At 37.2% G+C, this 19,228-nt stretch overlaps 2 protein-coding genes and 1 long non-coding RNA gene across 5 annotated transcripts; all 3 read left to right on the top strand.

Moving 5' to 3' along the window:
- The first annotated feature begins 50 nt into the window (after positions 1-50).
- Positions 51-2,015, top strand: LOC306911840. Its single transcript, XR_013788277.1, has 3 exons — positions 51-425; positions 790-934; positions 1,202-2,015. It is a non-coding gene; the product is annotated as an uncharacterized lncRNA (long non-coding RNA).
- Positions 2,016-6,049: 4,034 nt separating this feature from the next.
- On the top strand, positions 6,050-11,987 carry zmat1 (zinc finger matrin-type 1). Its single transcript, XM_079486766.1, has 7 exons — positions 6,050-6,313; positions 7,732-7,838; positions 7,931-8,020; positions 8,127-8,271; positions 8,358-8,624; positions 8,755-8,845; positions 9,568-11,987. Exons 1-7 carry the CDS (start codon positions 6,184-6,186, stop codon positions 10,517-10,519), a joined length of 1,782 nt encoding a protein of 593 aa, XP_079342892.1. The 5' UTR covers positions 6,050-6,183; the 3' UTR covers positions 10,520-11,987.
- Positions 11,988-13,879: 1,892 nt separating this feature from the next.
- cd8b (cd8 beta) lies at positions 13,880-18,406 on the top strand. 3 transcript variants are annotated; one of them, XM_079486744.1, is made up of 7 exons: positions 13,880-13,970; positions 15,593-15,946; positions 16,762-16,848; positions 16,949-17,035; positions 17,310-17,343; positions 17,459-17,510; positions 17,622-18,406. In XM_079486744.1, exons 1-6 carry the CDS (start codon positions 13,889-13,891, stop codon positions 17,475-17,477), a joined length of 663 nt encoding a protein of 220 aa, XP_079342870.1. In that variant the 5' UTR covers positions 13,880-13,888; the 3' UTR covers positions 17,478-17,510; positions 17,622-18,406. The 3 variants fall into 3 exon arrangements, with proteins under 3 accessions (XP_079342870.1, XP_079342872.1, XP_079342871.1); XM_079486746.1 differs by having other exon boundaries at positions 13,899-13,970; positions 17,459-17,523; positions 17,622-18,205; XM_079486745.1 differs by having other exon boundaries at positions 13,899-13,970; positions 17,459-18,205.
- The last annotated feature ends 822 nt before the right edge of the window (positions 18,407-19,228 follow it).

Below are 19,228 nucleotides of genomic sequence, written 5' to 3' on the forward strand. Positions count from 1 at the left end.
ATCTCTCAGAATGAAGATGAAAGTATGAGGAAAGCGCATGACACTAGGCTATTTAAGAGGCGGTATCAAAGAGGACGGGTTTCTCCTTAAAAACACTGCCGCAGGTGAGTTTACTTAAGTCCCTGTGGTGATAAACGCTATTATTGCTCGCTCATTTAACCCGTGTTTTCCAGTGCTGCATGTGGATTTGTTTACTCATCTAACGTTACATCGCTCCCATTAAAAACAAAGAGCTCGCGTACAGCATGTACTGTACGCGCGTACTCACCTGTCAACCTACACGGAGATGCGTCTTTAAAGGACACTAGTCTAAGCGTGCCCTGCGTTGATGGTAAACCGCATATAATGTATCAGAGCTTTGATCATTCAATACAGTGAATGATCCGGATCACGGAACATCAAGTGGCCATGTGAAGTTCATCCAGGTAATGCATTGAATTTGTTATTCTTTTGACTGAAATCGTATCAATATATTTTTTATTTGTGTAACATTGAAGAATGTTTGGGATATACTGCTTTCTTTTTGCGCTTCAACGTGCTAACTTAAGTAGGCAATGTGACTTTAACGCGCACACCGAACCCAAGTGCACGAACGCAGTTTACGGCGTAAACATCGACGCACCGCCTGACCACTTAAAAATCGTAATTTGAAAATGACACGTTTTTACTTCAACGCATTTTCAGTTACGATTAAATATAATTTCATATGTATTTTTTTATAAACTTTGTATTTTTGTGCGCAAAAAAAAAATACTGCAAGGATAATGAAGTTAAAGCCTTATTCCGTAGGGGAGGTGTTTGATTCATGCGCGTCAAAGAAACTCCCAGTTGGTCCAATCAGCGGCAAGCGATAATGACGTCTCTCCCTTCGCCCCTCTGTGTGTTATGAGAATCTCTGCCACACCACTGCACACTTTTTCCTCAGTTGTCTTAGGTAAGAAGATACACAATAAAACATACATGGCACAAATGGCTGAGATCCTTATTTTTACTTGCGTGAAAATGGCACTTATGTAGGCATGTGCTATTTCATGAATAAAACATGGTAATCCTCTACATTTTGAGGTTTTTGCTTTCTGGTCACACTTTTAAGGCAAAGCAAACAATTGTTTTGACCACTTGTATTTCTGACATCATTTTGGCATGCTGTTTACAAACACTTTGTCTATTTTATGGTCATGATTGTTTTGTTTGCTTTCAGACTCTGACTGGCAGGTGGCTTTGACCGTTTCTCTTTGGACGCTTTAGCTTACTGTGAAGATGGTGGAGAGAGAAGCGTCTTTATATTCACCTGTTGCTCCGGCTGGGAGCTGGATTAAACACTGGCTGTTCTGTCACTTCAGATCTCAACACTCGCCGGAAGAGGATGTTCAAAGTGACCGCTGGTCATCTCATCCGTTTTGCAACAGAAAGAGACTGGTGGTGGCCCTTCTGGTCATTCTGGCACTGGTCGCCATGGTGATGCTTCTTCTGCTGAATTACTATTGTATTATGGTCTGGAAAATGTGTAACCAGGAAGAGACCGTAGTTCTCTCGAAGTTTGGAAGCACATCGATAATGCCTTCAAAGCAGTGATGTTACTGTTGTGCATTTGTTGTAAAATATGGTGGACTCATGAGGGGTGCAATAATGTGTTGAGCTGAAATAATAGCTTACTGATCAGATTCACATATTCCATGTGTGATTTTATCATTTAGAAAGGAAATGATTCACGCTGTTAGGTTACTCAATTCCGCATTTTAGTTTTCTATGTGTTCATTTATCTGTTAATCTTTATCTTGTAGAAATTGTAGACAGAAACTACAATGTGTACCTGTGTTCCCTTTATATCTCAAAACCAGAGAATCCTTAAACTTCAATCTTTTAATCCCCATTAATATTTGGCTAAGACACCCACACAGCAGTGACAACACACATCCTCATATCAATGAGGACATGCTGTTAACAATTTGTTATTTAAAGAAAGACATTTTAACACTCTGGAACACCAATAAAGACATTCTTGGTATATATATATATATGAGTTGTTTATTGTGGATACAAACCTGTTATATACATTTTTTATATTCAGAGTAAGTTGTCATCTTACAAGCCCGTAGGCAGGGGGGGTTCGGGTGGTTCGAACGAACCCCCCCTCACTGCCAAAGGTCCAGAATTTAAGTCTGTTTTTTATGTGATTATTGTCATCATTGTTTTAATCAATGCTTGTGACAAATTTCTGGGTTGCTATTTCAAATTAATATGATTATTATTGCAGGACGCGTGTGTGTGCGCGCGCAGCAAAGAGAGTTCTCGCAATACACTTTTCAAAGCAACGTGAAGAAGCATCGCCTATGAATGATTTTCAGAGGCGAAACACTGCAAAAAAGGTCCACTTTTTGAAAAAAAGAACCTCCCCTTTCAACTGGCTGGCTACGGACCTGTCTTAGGAGCGGCGATATTGAACCTTGTGCTCTGAAACAACATGAATGGTCTCACATTTTTCTAAACATTGTGAGGAGGGCCGTTTGATTTATATCAATGCAGTCGGCTCATTCTTTTTCCTGCAGAGACAAAATTGCGCTTAACAGTTTCCACAAAAACAAGCAGCAATGCAAAGTGTCATGCATTTTAAATAGTAAAAACATCATGACTGTGTAAACCAAAGACGTTTGTTTTCTGTAATCTCCATTAAGCTTATGAAAATGTATTACTTGTAACCCTACATGTAAAACTACATCTAGCAACAACAAACGGTTCTTTAAATATGTGTATACTAAATAAAAATAATATCTTCATTGTTTAAATCGTACAACTTTGTCATGTCTTCGTCTTGGTAACCTTTCACAAAAGTCTTGATGGATGAGAGTGGCGAGAAATCATTCTGATTGAACAATGACAGGAAATCCTGTATAATTAAATGCTTTTCTTTTTGCACAATAAATCTTGAGGGGCATGATGAAAGAGGGAGAAGTCATATTGTGTTTTTCGAAGAAATAAAAGGCCACATTTTCAATCACTGTCAGAAGCAGCAAAATGCAACATTTTACAACTCGACACATTGTTTTGAAACCTTTCACAAGCTAGATTTTCGGTACAAAACTGCATCTTTGTGTCTTTGAGTAAGAAAAACAAACACAGAATAGCTTGTCCTTTCAGACACGTCTGATCTGGGAGTTGTATATCCAAGAATGTGTTGAGACAACAGGTACAAGTACTCCCTCTGGATTTTTCAGTTCTTGGGAACTACACAGTACATACAGTACAAACAGTCTCATGAAAAGTTACTGTGCAAAGAGGTTTGAGTTCCATAGCTTAAAAAATAATTCAAGTGGCATATTTACAGAATATTAAACTACATGTTTTGTATTATTCCAATTCCTGTTCTGTCTGTACAACTTTTTTTCGCATTTGGCAAATGCTTTTATCCAAAGCGACTTACATTGCATTATACTATACATTTGTTTCTAACTATGTGCAATCCTCTGGGATTGAACCCACAACATTGGTGTTGCTAACACCGTACTCTAACCACTGAGCTGGGAAAGCTTAACCAATGCTCCTTGGTTCTCTTGCATATCCATACTAAAATCTTGTTATTTCTTCATAATTTAACAGTGCAAATATAAACATTTTATCATATCATTATACTAAGCAAATTGAAAATGGAAAAAACCCAGTTTAAATGCAAATGTTCAGGTGGAGGAATCTCAGGAATGCTGGAAAGCCGGTCACACCTGGGAGTAGTGCTTGAACCAGGCCACGATGGACATTCCCACTGACAGACACCGCCGCACCCCTGTGTATGTAGGAGCTACTGCTAGGATGAGACTTTTGAAGTGAGCTTGTTTTTGAGGTTATGTTTTCTCAAACATTGCTCTCTGAACAACACAAAGTGTGAAGAAGTTTCACATATCAAAGATTAAAAAAGATTCACATTTTTGGATCTCTCTTTTAAGCATTACCAGCCCTGAGATATCAGCTCGGATACTTAGGGACGTAGGGGCAAAAAATCCAATCCTTTCCCTTCAACTTTTGTGGAGCAGTTATTTTGAGTGGACAGGAGGAAGGGCCCTACAGTTGGGTCACTGTCAACTTCCTCCTTGAAAACTTGTTAAAAGTCATTTCATCCTGCAAGATAAACGTTAAACTGTAAAGTTAATTATACTTAAGATTTGTTACTTATCGAAAAACTATTTCGCTAGCTGCCAATTTCTATCTTTGTCTGGGCCTTGTACAGTTCGGCTAAGTGGGCCGTTGGCTTAATTTAGGCAAAGAAGCAGTAGGAGCCTTGGATTTAGGTGGGTCGTCCGCCCAGATCACATTTGAGACACCATAGACGATTGAAGATGAAAGTAACCGAATGAGCTTACGCCCCTACGGGCACATGTATCCCCTCTATACTCATAGTTACTTGTGCTATGGTAAAGCCCTGCGCAGGATTCTGTCCCACTTAGATAAAGTATGGCTGTGTCCGAAATAGCCCCCTACCTAGTGCACTTTTTCAGGGGACATCCATTTTGTATTGTTGTCCGAAATTATAGTGGACATGTAGTGCACTCATTAAATCCCATAATGCACCGCAAAAACGAGTGTACAATCGATGTACACTCTACGGTTAGACCATACCCATAATGCACCTTGAGGCACGCGCTATTTTCAACCGTCATTTAAACGCAAGAGAAGAAGACCCTTCCGGGGCACTAGTGTCCGAATTCATTCACTCGTTTTCCTTCACTACTTTAAGTGGACTATATCATTGGACTAATGTAGGGAATGGTGAATGAGTGTATAGGGGGCTATTTCGGACACAGCCTATGAATTAATGCATTAGAATGTTTTTCATTAAGATTGGATAAGATCAAATATAATTTCAATGATCTGATTTACCCTAATTTAAAAAAGACAGATACTTTGTAAAATTCTTTAAATTGATTCAATTCAATTCTTCTTTATTTTAGTCACAGGACAATTTAAGCATTGTGTACCACCCCTGCTACCCATCTGCCTTCACTGAAAGCTTTCACTTGCACTTTCACTTGCTGAGACCCAAACCTTACAACCCTCACGCCTGGATAAGAGTACAATGCACTGGGGATGACCAAAGCTGTCTGGATAGCACTATAGAAATATTCTCTTTTAACCTTCGTCCCATTTCCAAGTGCTCTTTTAATCGAGTTTTCCAGCCTAAGGTCAGTGGAGGCTTCACGGTGAGGGATCCATAAATGGTTAGAATAAAATAGAAAATCTGTACATTTTTTACAGCCGTTGCTAGATAATTGCAGAAAGAGCTAATGCATTCCTGTTCTGCCTATTTCCTTACTCACAGTTTTCTCCAGAGGAGTACGGGGATTAAAATAATCACCTCTGCTCAATTACAAGAGGCTGTCTGAGCTGTGTGAAGTATGACCATTGAGGAGTTATTACATTTACATTTAGCAGGCGCTTTTATCCAAAGCGACTTACAGATGAGGAAAACATAAGGCAACAACATTACTGGATTACTGGATTTCATTTTATGTGTCCCTCACATTGCAAAGTGAACATGTTCTCTAAATATTTCACATCGGTTCCTTTCTGATGACCAGGAAAGCTTTCAAATTTGTCGCAGTGTACATACAAGTGCTCATGCTGAAGGGTTATAGGTTTGATGAGCGCTTCTGTCGGTTTAAATACTGAGTGTAAGCAGTCCTCTTCCAGGAGTAATGGGGGGTCTCGTAGCCCCTCATCTTATGTTTTTCTGTGTACTGCTTTGTTTGTGTCATACTGTATACTGAAAGTAAACTTTACATCAACAACCTAGGAAATAATGTTATTATTGCCTTTTGACAGTGTATTTTCTAGCCTATCTACCTTTAGCTTTTTGGAAATAAAACCTTAATACAATCAGTTGAATGTTTCCATCATTTGATTTATGATTAGAAATACGATATTTCTGTGGTTTTGTCACACTGCACAATTGCTTCATTAATATGATGCACATATGAACAAGATGTATCTAACAGTACATCAGATGATGTTGTTTCATTAAAACACCAGGTGATGGCAGTAAGCAGTTTCTCGCTTCCGTGCAGTGACGCACTCAAAGAAACGTGGCCCTACTGCGCACGCGCAGATTATCTTACGTAAGCGCTCACCATGCCGAGCTCCGTTTTATTTTAGCCAATCTTACTGCCGATATTCTATATTTTCAGATGTAAGAAAATGTCCGAGCTTAAAGCTAGTGCATCGTGTTCTCCGCAGTTTGCGGAAACAGACAGTAACAAAAATACAGGTGACATCAACCCAGAAACAGTACAAAACACTATTAGCAATAACTCTCAGGTTGAAGAAGGTGAGTCTTATCAGCTGAAGCCTTAAACTACGAAATACATTCATCTGCGATTTATTTGCGTCGTGTTTTGGGGTTTGAGTTTTTGAGATGGATTTATGGGCGTTGATAAAGCTTAGCAGCGTAGCATCAAGCTAGGCTAAATATCAGCACCCATTATTCGCCTCAAACAACGACGCCACGAAACCCCATTTAAACCGTTTTGGGTTTATTTCACTGTGTTATCAAAGTGTTACGATGGAAAATATACCATAAGGCACAAACATGGCTTAAGTGTGCATACAAATGTACGTTGCGTTGTCAAATTAATCGATCTCAACATCGTGTTAATCGTTTAATTCGACGTAGCCAGGTTGCTAAAATAAATGCACCCATAACACATTATTAGATTTGTCCTTGAAATAGTGTTTATTTCGTGTTTTAAATGTTGAGCTTTTTATTAAATGATGCCTTTCTATATTTATTAAAACCCGGCATGCCCTCATAAATGTAAGTATTCTAGTTATCATTTGTTAACCTGTTTAACTAAATCATTCAATGGCAAAACATAGATTTACAAACGGTAAACAAATAGCATTACTGGTGCCCCTTTGTCTATGGTTAGCCCTGGATTGAAAACATTTTCATAGTCAGTAATGTTGTCCAGGGTAATAAATCTTATGTATGTTTTGTGTTGTTGACATTAACATAAGTTTTTCTTAATTCATAAATGTTGTTCGATGTATGTTTATGTGCAGCATTGTGGGAACATGTGTTATGAAATTGAATTTATTTCATACTGTAGTTGTCATATCACATTGGGTACTAAAACACTTTGAAAACATGTTTCTGTGCATTGGATTAGAGCACAAAATAGGTTTTTGGGGGTTTTAAACTAAATTATTCATCGTGACTCGTTACAGCCACCACAAGTTCCTAATACACTCATATTTATTGAACCTGATTTTTCCCCTTATCATTCCAAATGATAGAAAATGTAAAAACGTTTACATTTCTCAAGATGTGTGGCATACGACATAAAAAAGATTGTGTGTATTTTGGATGAACACAATGGGCATCCTTAAACATGAGCAGAATATATGTCTGTATAGATTATTCTTAAAGGTATAGTTCACATTAGCTCCTATTGACTTACATGATTAGAAATACAAAATCACAAAAGACACATTACTCAAAATATATTTTGTGTTCCACAGAACGAAGAATCATATGCAAGTTTTAACTGACGTGAGCGTAAACACATGCTACAACTCTTATAGTCATGGTTTTGTTTTCTAGTGAAACAACATAGCCAGTAGTAATACTCAAGGTTCATTTATTTGTCGATTAGATCCCATTAATAGTCATTCTACATTGCGCATATGCTATTTGTGTATTTGTAAATAACGCATCTCTTTTTTTATTCCCTCATTGTGTTGCAGCATTGCAGGATGATAGTGATCCTCTTAAGGACCTGCTGACTGATAAGTTTTGTCATGTGTGTGAAGCAACTCTGCTTTATGAGTCCCAGAGAGTTTCTCACTATGAGGTTTGTTTACCTGTGGTTTTTCTGAGACAAGTGTAAATACGATCTTAAAATGCTCCAGTTGTGTTTCAAACACTGCTATTCTATGTTTCTAGGGTAAGAAACATGCTCAGAGAGTCAAGCTCTACCTGCAGAACAAGAACACAGAAGGAAACCCACAAAGCGAGGAATGCAAAGGATCATTGGTAAATTGAGAATCTAATGAAATAGTATAGCCAAACATGAATATTCTTGATGGTTAAAATCTGCATACATTTCTTTTATTTATAGCATGTAATAAATGTTTTTCAGGGAGGTGTCTCTTCAAACCCTGACAAGTTCTGTGAGCTGTGTAACATGGTGTTCAGCTCCCCCACTGTTGCCAAGTCTCACTATGAGGGCAAAGTTCATGCCAAAAATGTGAGAAAAGCCACCACAAACGCTCCACAACATGGAAGTGAGTAATATCAGATTAGAATCCTTTAACACTTTGGCTGTCTATTATAAAATACTTTTAACATATTTAACTTGTGCATCCAACAGCTTCAACACCCGTTCTTGGATCCACAGCTCCTCTTGTCCAACCAGCAGAGGTCGCTGTACAGATACAGACTAGTCAGGAACCAAACGACACCTATGGTTTGGGTGAACAGGAGGTCAACCTCGATGACCCCAACAAGTACTGTGCGTTGTGCAAAGCTATCTTTAACAACCCTGTGGTTGCTCAGCAACATTACAGCGGACGGAAGCATCAGAGGAATCAGTCCCGACAACAGATGATGGATGATCTGGGGGATCAGTCAGAGCATGGTATGTGTAGAATTTGTACTTACATGTGATGATGTTGTAGCCAGTTGAAATATTTAAGGATTATTTTATATGTTTTGATTTTTCTTATTTTATATATTTTGGTTTCTTGTTCTTGTCTCTCTGTTGACAGCAAGCGCCCTGACCTGCCCAATATGCTGCTTGACTTTCAGCTCAATAGAGATGTATCAGGCGCACATGCAGGGAAACAAACACTTTGTCAAGTGAGTGATGTCAATAATTTTTACAGCATTTTGGATATTTCACGTGATGTCGTATCTGTAAAGATTACCAGCATTGTTATAATACCAGATTTACACAAAACAATTACAAGTCACAAATAATGAACAATGCTAACAATAATATTACAATATCTATGAAAACAAATAATACTATCAGACAAATTTGTTTAATTTTATTTATTTATTTCTTTGGGCCAATGAATCACATACATGATGTAGGGAGGCATATTATTATTGGGCAGTTGACAGACTAATATGCAAATTTGTCCTTAGGTGTGAAAGCAAAATTATTGAGAAAAACAATGAAGATTATTCTTGCTTATGCTATTTTATATGAAAAATATAAATATGAATAATATGATACATTATAATATTAACAGTTTGTTTTCTTAATTGTTATGTCACACCATATTACACAACTACCCTATTACAGACCACTAACTGATTTTATATATATATTATCATATGTGAAGTATTAACAAATTATCAATAATCATAGTTTTTAATACCACCGTTATTGTCAGTATGTCAAGGCTACAGCATGACTGACATATGTTAATGTGAACCTTAAAAAAAGTATCTTAGTTAACATGAAATCAAAAATGATTTTATTTACTATACATGTTTACTATTTTCATACTGGTGAAGTTGATATTTTGAGTCATTCAAATCAATGAAATTGTCTCATCCATATTGGTTCTCAGAGAGAAGAAGGTAAAAGAGCTCTGCCAGTCTCAGAAGAAAGTGTACGATTCCTATCAAGACGAGCTAGCAGACTACATCCAGGTACAGAAGGCCCGGGGTCTGGAGCCCAAGGGCCAAACCAGCAAGAGTTTAAATGAGGATATAAATGAAGGTCCACAGCCTGAAGACATGATGCCTCATCCTGCCTTGATGCTACAGCGACCTCCACTAGCTGGTTTCCCTCAGCCACACTGGCCTCCACAATTTCCATATCCGGCCGATCATTTTGGCATCAGGATGAGAGGCCCTGTCCCACCCTATCCGCCAGGATACATACCCCACCCCTGTCCTTCCTTCAAACCCAGTAAATTATTGAAAAGAAGGCGTAGCCCTGACTCGTATAGCTCCTCCTCTTCTTCAGACTCTTCCTCCTCGTATACCAGTAGCAGTAGTGACAGTAGCAGCAGTAATGAAAGAAGACGAAAAAGGAGACGGCAGCGGAAAATGAGAATGCACGGGAAAATGATACCCCAGGAGGAGGAGTGTGATATGGACAGGAGGGGAAGAGAGGAAGAAAAACAAGGAGAACAGAAGAGGAAGCAGAAGGAAGACAGGAGGGGAAGTGTAGAACGAGTGGAGGACAGGAAATGGAAGGCAAGGAGGAAAACGCAGAGAAGCTCAAGTGAGGATGAACAAAGCAGGAGGAAAAGAAGACAGAGCAAGAAGAGTAGGAGACATGGAGACCACGCAAAGAACCGAAAAGAGGAGGGGCTTATGGTGAGAGCAGAGGAGGAAGTGACGAATGAGGAAGCACAGGGTGAAATGAATGAACATGTAGACGAAAGGACAGACATGAAAGATGGTAAACAAAAGCATAAAAAAGACAAGAAAGTCAAGGAGAAGGTGAATCAAGAGGACAACAGGACAGAAGAGGAAAGACTCTGGGATGAGACTATTCTTGGTGTTTTTTAAAGGTTGATGATTTGACAGTATTCTTCTAATAAAACAGCACAGGACCTCAGAAGACTTGTGTACTGAAATCTACTGAACTCTATTGCAATCGAGATGCTCTCACAAGGCATCTTTCATATAGTATTCTGTTAAACGCTCAGGACTGGGGATTTAAGATATTTCCAGAGCTGCACTAATCTGTCCGTCTCACATTTCATCCCAAAATCTAAAGTCAAATAAAAAAGGTGAATATTTTAAGGCAAATGAAGGACATTTTACAATTCCCTCCATAAACACACACAATTCCCATTATCACAATGTGGCGAAAAATCTCATTACTGTAATATGTAAAACAACAATGATTAAATAGCAAATAATTTTTTACAGCATAGCAGTATTTATAGTAGTGCCTTAGAAAAAAAAGTAATGCCTTGATTTTAGAATTTCAGAATAACGGAAGTTTCAAAAACGCTCAAAATGAAACGACCAAATGCATTACAGTAATGAGAATTTGCCGGGTAGATAATATATAAAAAGGTCGACGTCGTTTCATCTGTTTTTTTTTGCTAGTTTTTGGGATGCAATGTGACTGGCACGTATCACTTCAGTAACTTATTTTTATTATTTTTGTAATACAAAAATGTAATGCCGTACACACTACATAACTGTAAAATAATTTGCACAAATTAATTTCAAGCTTGCTTTATGCTCAGATTAAATGAATCACTGTTTATAATAACGTAGATGAAATATTTATTGTTAAACTGTTTGTACAGTCTTTCAGCCTCAGGGTGGTGCTGATCGGCTGAACCTTTGCTCTGCGTGTTTCGTAAACCTCCAGCTAATGCTGCCTGTGTGTGAGAAATAGTTTGTTTGCAGGTCTTAACAGGTGCAGAAGTTGAATGAGGACACATGACTGCTGCTCTGTTGACCTCTTTCTTGCATAGATCTGTGTTGTTTCTTTAGTTTCTTTTTGAAGACTTTTGCTGTTATCATAATCTCACAATCATGTATTGAGCCATTTCATTGCAAGTCTCCATTAAACACCCCTCCTTGTATTTATCTACATTTATCAAAGTCGTTTCTCATGTCCTAAAGTATTTTACTTTTGTTGTTGGAAAAAATCACACAGCACAAAATGTTAAAGAATTTGAATGCATGAACGAACGATGTTGAACAAGCCCCATAAAGTAAAGTAGTGGAAATATCAAACACAAAAACCAAATCAGTTGAATTCTTGAACCGTTTTATTGAGGTTTTTCCTACAAAGTCTCTAGTTGTTACAGATTGAACCAATTCAGACTCAGTTGCAACATTTTCTGAAGTGTTTATTCGTTCTTTTGTTTGACATCACTATAAATTGAGTTTCTCAAAAAATAACATCCTTTTGACTTTATAGAATAACATCAGCTGAGTACGATTTCATTTTGAGACAACTCATTTCATGACCTCTGTACTTGTCAAACTCATAAACATTTATCTAACTTGCATTCCTAGTCACAGTGTTTTATGCTTCACATCTATGTGAACTTTTTTTATCTGATCCTTTGTTACTACACAGTTGAAAGCCCTCCATAGAGACGAGATCGTCGAGTGACTCTGAAGCCCCCTGAGATCTCCTGTTTTCAAAGAATCGTGCGGTTTGACTCCATGTGTCTCTGCCGTACCCTCGACCTCCGAGGCGTGTTCGAGTCCCACATCCTCTTCACGACCCCTCTGCATGCCCATGAGCCCAGTCCTCCTGAGACGAGAGCCATTGTTTGAGGTGTTTAAAACGCGTTAGCTCAACTCCCACACAAACCCTCCTGAAACTAGAGCCCCACACAAAATAAACGTCATTATTTACTGAGGACTATCAGAAAAACTTCATACTTTGAGTTTTAAAAAGGTTTGCTTTTAAATAAACACAATGAGATGCAACTTGAGTCTGTAGTTTGGTTGACTAAATAAGACTACAAATGGTTGTTTGGGTGTAATTTAGTACACATTGACTAATCTTTACTGCGATGTAAGTGTGTGGGAACGTTGGTAACCAAACAACACTGCCTCCTATTGACTTCCATTGTGTGGACACAAAACCACCGAGAGATTTCTCAAAATATCATCTTTTGTGTTCCACACAACAAGGAGTCATCAACATGTTTATTTTTAAGCTAACTAACCCTTTAAGTGATATTTTAATAGCACACTGCTGGTGATTTGTGGTATTTTATCTCATTAACCTCCATTTATTTGTGTGCATTTTGTGAGATTTGCAGTTCCAGCTGTGGCGTTCTGCAAACAGATGCAGGGGCATTTTGGGTCACACACCTGTGTTTGGGTTAAAGATCATGTTAGGAGAAACGTTCAGGGTTCAAAACGTGTGCGCGCTATTGTTTCAGATGAAAGATGCACAAAATCCATTTATGTTCACTGTAACTATAGCCTAATAGCCTAAATGACAACAGTTTACAAGCTAATTTTGATTTCTCTACATCAAATCTAGAGACGCACCTCATCTGCAGATTTTGTAACTATTTTGTTAACTATACACTACAAAAGCTATTTTATGTCAGCTGGAGTGACAGATATATAAAATAACAGTTTTTCCCTGTGAAATTACAGGATATATGGATAGCTATATAAAAAATAGTTTCCACTGTTTTTCTTGTAAATTTGCTTTTACAGTTTTTGACCGCATTTCAAAAATGAACAAGAAAATTAAATCTTTATTTAGCTGTTGACAGCTTCATATATTCTGGCAGCTGGGGCACCAGAAACAAACTGTAAAATAACGTTTTTCCCGGTATAATTACATTTCGTATATTTTACGTAGGTAATCTGTAAAAAAGAAAAGAAGAAAAATTCTGTAAAATTACGTTTTATTCAATGTAGTTTAACAACATACATTAAACACTTTCTAAAATATAGCATTTTAAGTTACACTATAACATTTGCAATAATGCTTTTTTGCAAATACACACCACAGTAGCGTACGGGACATCGTCTTAATTCTCGTCCTTCTGTACTTCTCTCTGTTCTATTACCAATGTCTAACCCACCTGCCTGAATTATTCACGTGTTTGAGTTTTATTTATTTGTTGTTCTGTACTAAATCCTTTTTAAACGGTATTTTTACATATATTTTATATGGTATATACATTTTTCGATCAGTTTGCATTATTTGATTCTTATTCTGTGATGCATAAACAATTCCTGCCTGTTTGTGAGAAAAACATACATCAAGAAAATGAGATAATGTGTTTTAACAGTTTCTTTTTCTCTGAAAACAAGACAGGTTATCAGTTGTGACTCATTCTCTGATAGGCTGTCAGTAATTGGTTCATCAGTGTGGCCCCCCGCATTAGAGACCCTCCTTTCTGTATGACAAAACAAGAGAAAGGAAAACACATGCACACAGTTGACAGCTCACACACATGCCCAAGAATGACCGTCCCTCGCGTTTGGATTTGTCTGTTCGTGTGGACAGCAGGTAAGATCTGTTTCTTACGTTGTACTGTATGTAAAAACCTTACACTGAATACTGACTTCTAATGTGGCTAGATCGGAGTGCATGTGTTTGCATATACGTCAGTAAAGTAGAGACCGTCATTTTATCTTTAATGTAAATGTTGTATTTCTTGTTTGTGCAGTTTTCAAAAGATTGTGTTTAATTGATTTTATTTAGATTGTTTAGGTGTATTGTGATGAACTCTGTAGGCCAAACCCTATAGTTTTGCATTTGACATTTTGTTTGACGCTTGTATTTAATCTATCTGCTTATTTATTTTGTTTAAGAATTACATTTAAAATGTGTTTAATTGTAAATTTTGTGTCTGAAGAAAACATACAGTACATGTGTTTTGTTATACAAGCCAGATGAACAAGTAGGGTTTTTATAATTTAGTTTCATTCACACTTTGTTTTTACTAACAGATGATATACCTGCATCTGAATTCTTTTTGTTTGCATTTTCCTCTGGTAAATTCGTATTATTCGTGTATTTTGGTAGCAATAATCCATTGAAGCAGTTGTTTTAAATATGGTCGTCGCTAAAATTGACAAGGCCTTGAGCAAAACGTTTATGGGTGGGTCCCCTCTGTCCCGAGTGCTAGTTAGTTTGCTATAATAGAAAGGAACTTGGACAACATGTCTACTGTATAAACAGGCACATATTGTGTCCGTCACGTTTAAAAGGTTTTAAAATGGTTTAATACATACATACAACATGTATACAGTACGAGCATCTATACAGTCTAAAACTGCTGTTTAACTGTTAACCCAGCTTTGGATCAGAAAGGGACGAACCCAGCCATTGGATTGAATTAACCCAGAGAATGGTGTATATTTGACTCAACGAAAGGTTAAAACGATCCAGCATTTTGCCTAGCATATGTAAATATACAACCAAACGGCTGTGTTCGTCCCTTTTTGACCCAGCGCTGGGTTGAAATCCGACATTTTTCTGGAATAATCTTCATAGTGGCAGTAGTATATTAAAATAAGAGAGGGTCACGCAGAAAATGTCGGATCTGATTCACTAAAGACTCGCAGAACGTGAACCGTATTTTATTTCCTTCTCAAATACATAAATGCGAGTTGTGTCAATGGGTTTTTTCACGCTCTGACATTACAGAAATGAAATTGAGTGCTATTTCTAGCACTGATGCCCACAAGCTTATCTTAAAGTGTTGTGGCGATGGCGAAATAATGTGCCATTTTCTCCCAGGTGCTGATAAGGGAGGAAAGTTGTTTTGCAAGAGTGTGTAGACATCAGAACTGTCTACCTGAGCTTTCTTTCTGTTCAGATTTCCACTCTTACATAACAACTTCTTGGAACGTATGTACAAATGTGTCTCTAACTCCATAGCCTATTGTGAAATTGGTTCTTTTAAAACTATTTTTGGGTTGCTTTTCGTCTACGTTGTACTGTTTATTTTACGTTTTCTTCCTGTTTAACTGTTGTAAAGTGCAGGAAACATTATCTGTTGCCTGTAGACCATCATGACCTCACATGACCTTTGAGTTTGTGCCATCTAGACATTTAAGTTTTTATAACAATTTTTTTTATTTACAATATACAGGAGTTATAACATTTTTGTATTTCTTCTGAAGCGGCCATGCTGACCACCTCAGGAGCGATGTCAACCATTCTCTACCCCAAAGTCAATGGCACGGAGACTGTTACCTGTGAATGTTCGGATCACGCCTGCCAGGAGGTGTTCTGGTACAGATATCTCGAGAAGAATAACAGTTTTCAGTTTCTTCTGTATTTCAACAACGCTGGCACTGAGAAACATGATAGTAACGTGAGGAATAAACATCGCTTTAGGGGATCTGTGTCCTCAGGACAGAGACCCATTTATACCCTCCGTATCACAGGACTCCAGAAAGAAGATGCTGGTCTCTATTCCTGCATGTTTAAAATAAAGAACACGGTTCCTGATGGATATTATATTAGACCTGGAGGTATTATTTATTTATTTCTGCTTTGTTTTTCCTGGAATTCAACATTTACAATTCTGATAGGCTTTTGATCTATTTGGATTTTAGGCATAAGTCAAGCAGTCCAAAGGTCTCTGCTGTTTTCAGTTATGCCCCGTTTTCAAGGGAATTTCAAGGGAACCACGTATTAGTGTACTATTTATGTTTTTCGACAAAAGCAATGAAACTGAGAGAATACATGTTGGTTTTCAAAGTCATATCGGTAGTGTAATCACACATAACAAAGTGTGAAGTGTAGAGGTGTTTCCATAAAAGTCTCCATCCTCATTCATGTTGTTTCAACATCTTAAAGTACATTATTGATCGAGGACGTGGTCATTCACAGATGTGATGCTTGGCCTGAGAATCAAATGGTTTTGTTGATTTAGGTTTGCCGTGCTTGACATTTCTTGGTCTTCTGGTCTGGGAAGTTCCTGTTGGTTATTGGATCACATCGTTGTCAAATTGATAGAAATACAAATTTCTCAGTTTTCCCCAAAATAACGTAAACAGCGTATCGGAATCTCATTAAGTTGTGCTAAGTCATCACTTGTACAATTTATTTTAAAAGCCGATGCATGGAACATCTTGATTTATTGCTTTGTTTGCTGTCCGCTCATCAAAGAGTTGTGAACATCAACATCATGAAAGAAAACTCTCCCCAATAATTTTTATCATCACCAGATCTGCTATTTATTTATTTGTTTGTGTGTTTATTTATTTAATTTTTTTTATTAATATTTTGCCTTGAGCAACTGATTCAGAGTGATTCACAGAGTGATCTTCTCTTTGCTGTGCAGAGAACCCACCAACGCTTAAGCCACCAACGGTCAAGACAGAGAAGCCCAAGAAGTCTTGTAAACCATGTAAACCTTTCTCTCCTAAAGGTATGGGCTGTGGTTCGCTCTATACTGTTCTGATTTTCTCAGGGTCTGTTCATGTTGTATTATATCTAGTAGTGAAGTTTGACTGTTTGTTGTGGTACAGGCTGTAAGCGCTCTGTGCTTTGGCCCGGCATTGGTACTCTTCTGCTTTTGGCTGGTACTCTTGCGGGCACACTTTACTATTTCAGTCGTGAGTACACACACACACACACACATGTACATAGGTCATTTCAACGTGCTGGTATGTTTATAGTTGTCAGAGATCATAATCTCAATTTTCTTTGTTCTGTCTTGAGGATGACATTTGTTTAAACAGTTTTTGTACAATTATGGTTAAAGTTATTCTTATACTTTTGCTAAGGCACATATTGTGAAATGTATTGTGAAACAAGAAATTTTTAATTTAGATATTTCTTATAAATCTGTATTAAAGTGTATTCTGTTCATGCTTTGTTGGGTCGCAGGTCTACCTAAGAAGTGCCGACATAAATTTGCTAAGTAAGTGAAGAAACGTTTAAACCTGCAGCTGCTCATAAATGTGTTGTGAAGTTTCCCTTTTTTATTTCTTTGCGTAAATTCACGTTTCTCTTAAACTTTCATTTTCTTTCCGCAGAACAAATCAATTACGATGAGGATGCAGTTCAAGTACTTCGCCTCAAAATATTGTAAATTCTACAAGTAACAAATTAAAACAGCAATACTTACTTTACCTTAAAGTCATGATAAAAGAATTTGTCTCATTGCAGACTAATGTTTTCTTGTTCCTTCATTTGCAGGTTGTGGTCTTTTGTTCCTGGAAACAATATTATCACAGTATATTATTTGTGGATTATAATCTCTAAAGATGATTGTTCTGTCAAATTTGCATCATGATTTTTGCAAATTCCATGAGCTCTAACTTCATGTTCAATCCCATTCAAATTCAGTCTGACTTTTGGAACACAGATTATTTAGGCATAGTGCACAAGAAAATCAACCGTGAGTCTTTCCTAAGCTTTATGACGTTCCTTCTTCTGCAGAACACAAAATAAAATATTTTGGAGAACATTATTGGTTGGTAAGCAAACAGCATTCGACCCTGTTGACTTTCATTGTCACTTCTCAAAATATGTTCCACAGAAGAAAGAGTCATAAACAAATTCACGATGTGAAATAAAGACTGATTTTATTTTCTATAATCTGTACTGAGCTAAATTCTGTTCTTGATTTTAAAAGGATATTGCTTGTCATGCTTATCAGAACCAGCACGGCATGTAGATTTTGTAATGGAATGTACAGTTTTCTCATTTAAGAATATGAGTATGATGTGTTGTATGTCTTTTTTTCCTCTTCAAACTGTTAATAAATTATCGTAAATGCTAATCTGTGTTTTCCCTCTAAAGTTTATTATGCCGTACGGTTATGGTGTTCGTCTGTGTTGTATATCTGATCTGTTGTTTTATTCATTTGCCTGTTGGCAGGTTTCTCTCTTTCAGACAGTGTATGTTCTCTAGATGAAAGTATTGCAATGTGAAAAGATATAAATATTAAAGTTATTTGGACACTTTCGGTCAAAAGCTGTTAGAACAAGTCCACAGTTATTTCAGTTAATGTGATGAATTAATAAGGGTCGCCATGGTCTTATCAAAAGAAACCCCTTTGAGACACAGTTTAAAAAAGATGACATGTTGTGTTTAATTTAATGACATGTTGTGCTTTATTCATGTTCCAACATTAGTCCTACATCTTTTGGTTTTCAATCAATGATAAATATAGATAATTTTAAACAAACTTCTAATAAACAGGTCTGTTCAGGATACCTTGAGTGAGATCCACTGCAATTCATATAATCTTTGTCAAACAAAAAACCTGTTTGGGAGAAAATGTGCTGGCATTGAATTTGATATGCAGCTGTTCTTCCTGATACATTGAGGTAAATGAACAAACCTCTTCCTGTGTAAAGAGAGAAAGAGCAGAGAGAACGTTATCTTCCTCGCATCGCTCTTTCAGCTTTGAGCTCCTCAGCGCTACACTGAAACAAAGCGACCACAAGGAGACCACAGATCTTGCCACATCGAGAGCGTCACAGGCACACCGACACTCAACCTGAACCTCCATTAGACTGCTTCAGTCTCAAGTAAAGATGATTCGCATCAATACTATATTTATTCATTTTTTCATCTTTTAAATTTGTTCACGTTGGCCATGTAGGAATGGTGTAGATGTGGGTTTACTAAATTCCAAGCAGGTATTTTGATGGTTGAATAAAACGATTCATATGCAATGCATTGATATTGGATTGAAATATTGAGATTAAATTCAATTTAAAATGTTAAACCAAAGCAACATTTTTCATAAACAGAAATAGATTTCATAAATATAAAAAAATAAAAAAGCAAAAGTA

This window comes from Barbatula barbatula (genome assembly GCF_947034865.1).
Source record: "Barbatula barbatula genome assembly, chromosome: 22".
Classification (NCBI taxonomy): domain Eukaryota; kingdom Metazoa; phylum Chordata; class Actinopteri; order Cypriniformes; family Nemacheilidae; genus Barbatula; species Barbatula barbatula.

Coding starts and splice junctions, on each gene's coding strand:
- cd8b (XM_079486744.1), top strand. CDS start 13,889: ATGCACACAGTTGACAGCTCACACACATGCCCAAGAATGACCGTCCCT. Junction 13,971..15,592: donor TCTGTTCGTGTGGACAGCAG/GTAAGATCTGTT, acceptor TTTCTTCTGAAG/CGGCCATGCTGACCACCTCA. Junction 15,947..16,761: donor ATATTATATTAGACCTGGAG/GTATTATTTATT, acceptor TTTGCTGTGCAG/AGAACCCACCAACGCTTAAG.
- zmat1 (XM_079486766.1), top strand. CDS start 6,184: ATGTCCGAGCTTAAAGCTAGTGCATCGTGTTCTCCGCAGTTTGCGGAA. Junction 6,314..7,731: donor TAACTCTCAGGTTGAAGAAG/GTGAGTCTTATC, acceptor ATTGTGTTGCAG/CATTGCAGGATGATAGTGAT. Junction 8,272..8,357: donor AAACGCTCCACAACATGGAA/GTGAGTAATATC, acceptor TGCATCCAACAG/CTTCAACACCCGTTCTTGGA.